This window comes from Lathyrus oleraceus, chromosome 5 (genome assembly GCF_024323335.1).
Source record: "Lathyrus oleraceus cultivar Zhongwan6 chromosome 5, CAAS_Psat_ZW6_1.0, whole genome shotgun sequence".
Classification (NCBI taxonomy): Eukaryota; Viridiplantae; Streptophyta; class Magnoliopsida; order Fabales; family Fabaceae; genus Lathyrus; species Lathyrus oleraceus.
In genome coordinates, this window is record NC_066583.1 from 74,272,877 (window position 1) to 74,283,780 (window position 10,904).

Consider the following 10,904-nt stretch of genomic DNA (forward strand, 5'->3'; position numbering starts at 1 on the left):
ATTAGTAATTTATTAGTAAAAAATGTATAATTACAATTAAAAAAGAAAAGAAAACAAAACCATCAGATAATCATCATTTGATTTGAAAAAAAAAAGTAGAAAATAATTTTAACATGAAAATTATGACTTTGTAATCATCAACTAAAGTGTCTAATCAACTAATTTTTACAAGAAAAAATAAAAAAAAAGAGCCATCAGAAATCATCACATGCCTTGGGTAAAATAAAAGAACAGACGAGAGAGAAAACAATTTATTTACAAGAAAAAATTAAGGCCTTAAAAAAGTTTTGAGTCTCTGTAAAATTCTGTAAAAAACTATAGGTAGAATTCTCTCTAATTGTTGTTAAAACAATTTATCAAATAGTTATAAGAAAAAGAGAGTGCATCAGGAATCATCATATGACCAAAAGATTAAATTAAAAAGATGTAAAAATAATTAAAACGTAAAAATAAAATTTGGGACCCTTGATCAAAAAGTTTGAGACTATGTGAGATTTGTGTGAAACCATTTATAAAACTATGTGTAATCGTGTGTAATTGTTTCCAAAATAGTTCTTCCCTTTATGAAACCATTAATTGAGATTTGATAAGAAATGATTATTTGATTTTTTGGTAGTATGTTAAAAGAAACCCTTTAATTAATAACAAAATAAAAGAAAAATACATTTTTTTGATTTTTTGTGATTTTTGTAAATAAAAATAAAATAAAGTTAGAAACCAATAAAAGAAAAAATGTACTAAAAATGAGATAGGGTTAGAAACCAATTTTTTGTGATTTTATGTGATTTTTTAATTCTTTATAAATGCATAAAAATATTATTTATCTAAAAAATTAAAATATTTTTTAAAATACAACTTATTTATTATTTTTCTTTGTAAAACCTAAAAAGGTAAAAGTGAAAATGTGCTAAAACAAAAGTTGGGACTCAAACCGAGACCATATGATCCTGCTCCTTTCACATGCTCTCTTATACAATATGTCATTTCATTTATTCAAACTAAAGTGACACTAGAAAACATATGAAGGTTAGACAAAATTTGGGGTTCGACAACATGTTTACTACATTAGACACATCGCTCAAAAAATCATGCAGGAGATCAAAGACAAGATGTTGCGGAAGAAGGTTGTGAACCCATGGTATGCAATAACAGAACCTTCCTTCAAACACTACCACAAAGACATCAGATTGACAAATACAGATGCAGTAAGGTGGATCGACAATATTCCATTGGAGAATTGGACCAATGCATATGATAATGGTAAACGATGGGGCCACATGACAATAAATCTCGTGGAATCAATGAACTTTGTCTTCAAAGACATCCGAAACCTACCAATAACTGGTTTGGTGAGAGCAACCTATTTTAAGGCCTGCAGGGACATTTTTTTTCCAAATGCAAACCTATAATATGTTTGGATGACTGCTTCTTAAAGGGTATTATGGTGTACAAATACTTGCTGCAATTGGAAGGGGTCCAAATGACCAAATGTTGCCTATTGTATTTGCTGTTGTGGAAGGTGAAACCAAGGATTCATGGACTTAGTTCCTAGAACTATTGATATATGATCTAGGAGGTACAAGATTATGTAAGACATGTACATTCATCAATGATTCTCAAAAGGTAATTTATTATGGATTTTGATATTTATTAGTTAATTGTTATTTTCTGAGTTATTTTTTATTTTTGAACTAACTATATTTTATTGTAAGAATTGTTATCGGCTCTTGATGAATTGCTCCCTAGAGTAGACTAAAGATTTTGTGTCAAGTTTATTTTATAACTTTAGCCCCTAACTTTTTATAGGTTTCTATATTGTCCTTTAACTATGAGTTTTATGTATTTCAAGACATCCATACAACAACTTTAGGAAGAAATATCCGACATTAAACTCAAAAAACTCATATGAAAAGCTGCTACATTCAGTTATGTGAATGCATGGAAAAAAAACCATACTTGAAATGAAGGTCGTTAATGAGGAGACATTCAAGTATTTGATAAAGATTCCATCAAGATTTTGGAGCAAGTATAGGTTTTGGACCAATACTTTATGTGATACTATGGTGAACGACATGTCAAAGGAATTCAACTCTATTTTTGTCATGGTTAGGGTCAAATTAATTGTAACAATGATTGAAGAAATCATAGTGTATCTCATGTTGAGGTGAGAGTCAAACAGACAGAAGATTGTCAAATATGAAGGTGATATTCTACCAAATATCAAGAAAATGATAGCAAAGGAATTAGAAAAAACAAACAATTGGATTGCGAGGTATTGAATGCTGACTTGCTTCTTCATTTGGAATGTGTTTTACATTTACTGAATTGTTGTTGTGTTTTACAAAGGCGTGAATGTGAATTTGATTATGAGATTATGGTGGTTTTGGTGAAGATGATGGTTTTGGTGAAGATGATTCTTGAAGAAATTTGAAAGAAAAAGATTGAAGGAAGAAGATGAACAGTAGTCCAAAATATAAAACGAGTGACAACGGTAAAATGAATAACCATGGAACTTACAAAGTTAATATAATCCCTTGCCGAATCACTAATGAAAATAAATCTTTGTTGTCATGTTACATAAGCTCAATTAACATTCTTTTAGTAAATTTAAAAAAAGAGATTAAGTTGGTTAATGAAACCATTGTTAAGGGACTCAGTTATTACATTTATTAAATAAATAACTAAACCGAAATCTAAAATTAAATTAAGGGACATCAGCACTAAATAAGCCTAGTTTATTTCAATTCTTCTAAACTTATCTTATGGTTTGGTTCAGTTCTACTCAGTTTTTAGGTTGAATTGAACCATCAACAACTCCAATAGTTGGTGGTGTAAGTACCCAAAAAAATTTAAGTAAACAACATTCCATTGTCTATTGGTCTAATTGGCAAAGAACTAAAATTCCCATGGATTAAAGTTGTGAATACTGAAAGTAGGTGCTAATAAGAGAGCTTTACCCCCTTTATATGAATCTATACATGGGATAAGTTAGGATGCATGGTGACTTCTGGATACTAGTTGTCTACTTCTTATAGAATATGATTATAGCAAAATATGCTAAGATGATTACATTATAGACTATAAAAGTGTGACGTATTACTCTATTCAAAAAATTTGTGCATGTGCATAGCAGAAAGTACCCTGTTTGTGCTGCGGCTCATCAATGAAAAATGAACTAAATCTTACTATTTCTGCCAATTCTTATCAGCCCTAAGGTAGGAAAACATAAAACTAAAGTTCTTTTCATGAAGAAATATGCATGTCAAAACTCATGTATCAATTTTTTGCATTCCTGGAGGTTAAAGTCTTCAGTTCACTGCAACCTCAGATGAAAGGAAATTCGAATGAAGTACATCCTGTCCAGAAACTTTAGCTTTAGAATTCTTCAGCAGCTGGAAAGCTTCTTCCACCTTGGCAGAAAGAGACTCTGGTGATTCCATGAGGACCAGCAGTTTAGCACTGTCCATCTCCAATAGCATGCCAGTAATCTTTGCTGCCTGGTTAGGCTGTTCAAGGTAGCTTAGTGAATACACTTTTTAAGAGTTCAAAATCCCAATCTTAAATACCCAACAAAAGAGAATAAATAGTAAATAGCTATACCTTGATTTTCTGGACAAGCAAGTATAGATGCTCACCAAGTATCTCTTTCCGCTGCTCTGGAGTAGATTTGGCAACCATGAGATGCAGCATTTCTGATACTTGTAAGCCTCTACCAGAGTTTGAACAACCAGATGAAAATCCAGATCGTTTTTCCATCTCATGGGGGCGTCCACTAGGTACATACTTCGCCTGTCTGGTTTTCTGCAATGAATACAAACTTGAGAAAACAGAACTATGTATGAAAAAAAATGCATAGAAAGGGATTAAAGCACCAGTTTTGAAATACAAATCCCAACATCTTCACTATTTTATATCCAAGACAACAGAATTTTCTAGTCCTAAATTCATGTGCAGTTGCAACTTATTCTTAGGGCATTATAAGTCTTGTTCAGAAAAACAGGTAGCACTGGCATGTCGCGAACAAATTTTTTTTAACATGTTAGAATCATGTTCTATTAGTGAAAAAGGGGGGGAAAGAGAAAGAAAAAACCTGCTGAGTACTTGACTCTCTTGAAGGTATCGCAGGCTGAGAAGCCTGCTGGGTTTGTGGCATAAATGTACCGTGAGTCTTTCCCTGTGATACTGCATGGCCATTCATCCTGACCCTATTTTGCCTATGCTGCCTAGTATTGTTAGAAACCTGTGAATGAAAAGCATTGATACAAATGACTCACTAAACTCCCATTGAAACAGTAGCATTTTTTTCCTCAAGTTCCCTTTTTCATTCTCCCTAAATCCTCAATGAAAAGTCGCGAAAAAATGAATGAAATACTGTGTTTCTAACAAAGTTGTTACTTACAACAGGTGCAGGTGACTGTTGGAATGATCTAGCAGGAGGTGCAGAGCCATTAGCTCTCAATTCCGGCCTCAATGGCATTGGCTGATACATTAGCCCAGCCCGAGGAGGCACATGTGAAACAACACCAGTAGCTTGGTAGTAGAAAGGGGGATATCCCCCAGGGACAATGGCAGTTGATGGCCCAGCTAATCCTGGAATTTGTTGTCCGTACTGGAGCTGCAACTGAGCCTGTCTAACCTCTTTCTTCTGAGCAAGAGCCACATATAGTGGTTTACCATGGAACATGAATCCTGCAGATAAAATGGTGTTAAATATAAGTGTCATTCACATAACAGTATTATAAACCTTCAAATAAAAAAGCTTTAAAGAGGAAGATATGAAAATTTGCAAGATCTTCAATTCCAAACTAGTATATAAAAAAGTAATATGAAGACAAAATCTATTTTCAGATTATCAAGTATCCTTCATTTCCATTAACATATAAAGTTGATCGTGTCTCATATCATAGACCTGGAAAAAGTTCCTTTAAAATGATCTTGTTAAAAGATGCAGATAAAGATATATTCACCCTACAATTTATGTAAGTTAAGATCACAACGTGCTTTAGATTAAATCAAGAGTTGATATATACTTGTAATATTTTCAATTCAAGTTCTTTTTAGGAGCCTTATCCCATAAACCCAATGGATAGTCGTGACATTCTTTACAATTCAATTAAAGAAGAATTCAATTGTCTAAAATCAACCCAACACAGTAAAATGTACACAAAGGAACCTTCAACAACATCCAGCCGAAAAACATACATACATACATAGTCACACACATACAGAAAAATGAAACAAAACTACAAAAAAAAAAAAAAACTTGAAAAGGACTAGACTGAAATGCATGCAGTTATGGAATGGAACCCTAGTAATGACACAGGATAAGATACTGAAAGTTCTATAGGAACAAAACCATAAGCTTTGACCCTGTCAATATTCAGTTATTCACTTGATGGAAAGATGCATGATGAATCTATATCTAATCTCTCAAACTGTTCCCAATAAATATAGTATGCAGTTTACATTCTTTTATTGGAACTAACATCATGCATTTGTTTTCCTATTTCATATCACCACCAAACAACTTAACTACTCTGAAATATGTATCGTGTAGGAGCACATCCCATCTACAACTTAACTCACTAACCATGAAAAGTGTTCACAGCTTTATTTGCTTCCTCAGGAGTGGAAAAGCACACAAAACCAAATCCTTTGCTTATCCCTTTGTCATCTCGCATAACTTTTGCAGAAGTTATAGTGCCGCATGCACAAAAATGACCCCGCAGTCCTTCATCACTTACAGTGTCATTGATATTCTTCACGTAGATATTTGAGCCCTGGAAGTTATATTATGACACTCTAAGACAACTGAAGAGAAAAATGGCTGATTATATATATGATAGTTATAAGAAAGTTACCTTATATTTCAAGACTTGTTCCTTTCGTTTCTCTTCGAACTGCTGATGCAAGATCTGCTCACGCTCAGCCTTCTTCTGTGCCCTGGATACATACAGAATCTTTGAACCTGTTGATACAAATTAAAACAGATAATTAATATACATGATCAATATCAAGAAATTTCAACCTTGCCAAGCCTAAAACCTACACAGTAATAGAATAAATAACTACCAAGTTGCAATCCATTCATTGCTTCCATTGCCCGTTTAGCATCATCTGGTTTATCGAAGTTCACAAAGCCAAAACCCCTTGACATCCCATTGTTGTTCTTTGCAATAGCCAAGCTAATGATTTTCCCAAAAGAGGAAAACTTTTCCTGCAGAAGTGTTTCTGTAATATCTAAGTCCAAATTCTTCACGTACAGATTTGTATATCTAGCATCAGGGCCAGACATTACGCGGTCACTTTTCTTGACAAACTTCCCAACATATCTGTTACAAGAATTTATATTACCAGATTAAATCAATCTCAAGAAATAATAGGAGTACCGAAATTGAATACAACTATTAACTGTAAACCCACCCAAGCATGGATATATATTGAAGATGAAAAAGTTACCACAAAACAATGCATAAACTTTACTTACATCTGCTTATCATGGATAACAGAGCCATTCAGGTTCTCAATAGCAGTATTTGCAGATTCCTCTGTTTTAAATTGAACAAAGCCATATCCTTTGCTCTTCCCATCCTCAGTCACGACAACTTTGCTCGACAAAATATTCCCATACTTTTCAAACATATCTTCTAGTACAAAATCATCTATAGATTGAGCTAAGTTCTGCCATTACACCAGAATCCCCTTTCAGAAACAATAACCAACACCAAACACATGCTTAACTATTTCAAATCAAAGAGCAGTAGATACCTTAACAAACACGTTCCCTATGCTACTTTTCCTTGCATCAGGATCACGACGGGACCACATGACCCTCATCGCTTTTCCATTCAAGATAGAATGATTCTTCAGCTCAATCGCACGAATTGCTGCATAACAAAAAAACAAATAGAACAAAACAGATTATTACCATTAACAGAGATCTTGATCACTACACTTCTCTCTCTCTCTTTATTATTCATATATTAATCACAACATAAAACGATGAAACAAACAATGTATTTCTCTCTCTTTCCGTTTACCTAATCGGTAATAATCAAAGAAAATGCAAATTAAACAATGAAATCGAAAACAAGATCTCATCATTCAAAGAAAATAAAGCACAACAAGAATCATATCAATATCATCATCAATATAATCATTATAAAAAAAAATTCAAGAAACGATAACAGATGCATGATTAGAAAACCTAATGAAAAAGAAGAAGAAAAGAAAGTAATTACCGTCTTGAGGAGAGAGGAAGTTGACATAGCCATAACAGAGTGAGTTTCCGGTGGAAGAGTCTCTGCAAATGCGAACGGAAACGAGACTATTGAAATAGGAGAACGCTTCACGAAGCTGAGCGTCGGAGAGTTCGGGATGAAGGTCGCCGACGTAAAGAGAAGCCGGAGTAGTACTAGTAGCGACGGACGGAGAAACCGCCATTGATGAACCGCGTTTTTGTGAGGAATGAAAAAAAGTGAGAGAGAAATTGGAGAGAAAGAGAGAACGTGTGTTTGTGATGTGAGAGAGAATGAAGATTCAAGATGATTGATGATGAGAAAAAGAGAGAGTGAGTGTAGGAGGGACTCGGCATGCATGGCCGTTCAGGTACTACCAAAACAAGAAATATTTGCACGCGCTATTACCTTCCGTGTTTCTCACTCGCTTCCGTTTTTTTTTCACTCATTCACGATTTTAAGGGTTTGACTTTATGTTGCGGGTTTGATTTCATGTAGTTTGTTTGATTTCATTCTTTTGTACTTTCATTTTTTTTTTGTTGATTCTTCTTTGACCATTGTTACTCGTTAATTTAGTTTTAGATATTCTATTTTAAATTTGTTTTAGATGGTTATCGTGTCTATAAATATTACTCTTCATTTTAATTGAAATATTACTCAACACAATACAACATTCAATAAATTCTTTTTCCTCAATCACTCTCTAATTTTTCTCTCTGACATTCAATAAATTATTTTCCCTCAATCACTCTCTAATTTTTCTTTCAATTTATCATCATATGTCAAGTAACTTGTTATACAAGTTACCTAATAAATTGGTATCAGGAGCACCGGTTCGATCCTCCTCAATCTCTAACCATGGCGAATGAAAGCATTACCTCTAACCAATTCCTAGTCAATCTACCAGATTTCAAGGGAGAAAATTATGATAGAAGGTGTGCATAGATGAAAGTCATATTCAGATTTCAAGATGTGCTTGAAATCATGAATGATTGTTTCTTGACATTAGAGGCAAATGCTACTGAGGCACAAAGAGCTACTCATCATGAATTAAGCAATAAAGAGGAGAAATATTTGTTCTTGACCCATCAGTGTGTGGATTCAAATATCTTTGAGAAGATTATCAAGCTAGAAACAACCAAGGAGGCTTGAGATACTCTCAAGAAACTATATGGTGGAGGTGAAAAGTTAAAGAAAGTGAAATTGCAATCTTTGAGGAAGCAATATGAAAACTTACAAATGAAAGATGATGAAACCATTGTTGAGTTCTTCTCAAAGATGGTGACTTTGAAAAATTAGATGAAGTCATATGGAGAAAAGACCTCTGGATTGGAGAAGGTGGAGAATGCGTTGAGGGCTATTCTGGTCAAGTTTGATCATATTGTGGTGGCAATTGAAGAATCTAAAGACTTGTTAGAGATGAAGCTTGAAGAATTGCAAGCATCTCTTGAAGCGCATGAGATGAGGTTGAAGCAAAGAGATTCAGAAAATGTATCTGAACAGGCATTGTAAGCAAATTTCTTCAAGAAGATTAAAGAAAATTCCTCAAGCAATAACAAAGTGAGAAGAAAAAGTTGAATGATAATGGTGATGCTGGTAAGGCTTCAAGAAGCCAAGGTGAAACTAGAAAGAAATGTGCAAATCAAAATTAAAAAGTCAAGAACAAGGTTGGCATAAAGAAGATTCAATGTTATTATTGTCAGAAGTTTGCTCATTATGCTCGAGTCTGCTACTACAACGAGAATAATAATGGGAACAAGGGTGTGTCTCAATTTTCTCATGAAGGTAGCAATGAATCTAAAGATGTTATCTTGATGGTTGCAACACATTTGGCTTTGGAGAAAGAAAATGTGTGGTACCTTGATACGGGTTGTAGGAATCATATGACAAGCAACAAGAACTGGTTTATCAAGTTTGATGAATCGATTAGAAGATCAATTTGTTTTGCAGACAACAACATGGTGACATCGAAAGGAATATGCAACATCAGGATGAAAAAGAAGGATGGGCATGAAGCTACCATCAAGGATGTCTTGTATGTTCCTTCAATGGCAGGTAACTTGGTTAGCTTGGGTCAATTACTTGACAAGAATTACACAATGAAGCTGGAAGGAACGAAACTCAAGGTGTTCGATGAAATGTATAGGCTAACTCTAAGGTCACCTTTATCAACCAACAAGACATTTAAGGTCATGATCAATATGCCTGATCATCAATGTCTTGCGTCAACTACAACTGAAGATAAAAATTGGGTTGACATTGATACGTCTCGTGACTGTATATAGAATATAGTCTATCGGGTACTTGACTGCAAGTGCACAGTCCAGTCGTTTTAGTTTTAAAAGATATTGAACCCACAAGGATCGATGGTCAAACTAATGCTACTGACGTTACTATGTTTAGCTAAGGGAATGATTTTTAGAAGTTTGGTTGAAGAAAATTAAATCTAAGGGAAGTTGAGTTTTAAGAAAATATTAATAGGAGGATATCAGTATGCAACGCATTAATCGTCAGGGATTTGATAAGTCATAAGTATATAATTTAAGTACCAAATATCTTTCAGTAGAAAATACTTATTTAAAAGGCTTTATCTCACACTCTCGTGATTGTTGATTCGGACTATATCTTCAAGTCAGAATGTACGCTCTCGCTGTCCCATTTGAAGTTAAAATTACTTTTTGAAAATAGATAAGTTCTAATTGCTTTTAAAGTGCTCTTGCTGTTTTTAAAATCAATGCCTAGTTTTTACTATCCAGTTCGACCCTCACGCTCTCGCGATTGTCGGTTCTCACCTTAGTTAATTTCCCACTCTCGTGGCAAAATCGTATTAAATAGCTTCTCACTCTTGTGACAAAGTTAATTAAATTTAAATTAAAAACCACAGCCAAAAAGATTGTTTGAGACAAGAAGTTTTTCACCGATTATTAAAATCCCGTCTAATTAAATTGTTACATACCGATACCGGTAGTTTAGCCAGACATGTTAAACAACGCAACCACAGACGAACATAAACAGATTAACAATAATATAGACATGATTACAATAATAATAAAGTAATAACAATTGAATAAAAACCTGGAAATTGGATTAATAGAATACGCCGAATCTTGAAGTACTTGAGCAGTCCTCCATAGGTCGATAGGATGCTGCCTCTTTGAAATAATTGCTTAAAATAAATTAAATAAATTGCAGTAGTTCTCCAGTGTAGGAAACTAGTACGTTGGATAAATGAAAAACGGAAAGGGAAAGGGAAAATGGAAACTCTAAACGGAACGGTAACTAAATTGCGGTAGAGGAAACAATGTTGCTGAAGAAAAAAAATACTAGAAAGTAGAATTGTTGTAGAAAATAAATTGCAGAGAAAATTTAAGCGTCCCCGTAGGTTTCCAACTTCTGTCTTTTTATATCCGCCATTAGGTCATAGCAGTTGAGAGAAACAAGGATGACTTGGTTGAGTGAGGAATCCACGGGAAAGTGGTTGTGGAACGAGAATTTAGGCATGTTGGCTCACTTCTGTTGACTGTTTCAAGACGCTGATTTTGGCCGCGTGATGTTCGTGATGGGCCTATGACGGTCGTCACAGGCTGGGCGTGTCGGTTGTCAAATCCACAATTTTTGTGTCCCCTGTTTTTCTGTTTTTCTGCTGCTTTCTCTTCTGTTTCTTCT

General features: G+C 34.2%; 2 protein-coding genes across 2 annotated transcripts; one reads left to right on the forward strand and one right to left on the reverse strand.

Annotated features, from left to right (window-relative positions):
* Window positions 1–3,071: 3,071 nt before the first annotated feature.
* Window positions 3,072–7,637, reverse strand: LOC127085784 (polyadenylate-binding protein 7). Its single transcript, XM_051026321.1, has 10 exons — window positions 7,242–7,637; window positions 6,769–6,887; window positions 6,488–6,681; window positions 6,073–6,332; window positions 5,862–5,968; window positions 5,591–5,780; window positions 4,400–4,689; window positions 4,091–4,240; window positions 3,601–3,801; window positions 3,072–3,506 (listed from the first exon to the last, which is right to left on the reverse strand). The coding sequence occupies exons 1-10, from the start codon at window positions 7,441–7,443 to the stop codon at window positions 3,309–3,311; spliced, it is 1,911 nt and encodes a 636-aa protein (XP_050882278.1). The 5' UTR covers window positions 7,444–7,637; the 3' UTR covers window positions 3,072–3,308.
* Window positions 7,638–8,537: 900 nt separating this feature from the next.
* Window positions 8,538–9,523, forward strand: LOC127078813 (uncharacterized). Its single transcript, XM_051019238.1, has 2 exons — window positions 8,538–8,741; window positions 8,942–9,523. The coding sequence occupies exons 1-2, from the start codon at window positions 8,538–8,540 to the stop codon at window positions 9,521–9,523; spliced, it is 786 nt and encodes a 261-aa protein (XP_050875195.1).
* Window positions 9,524–10,904: the final 1,381 nt, after the last annotated feature.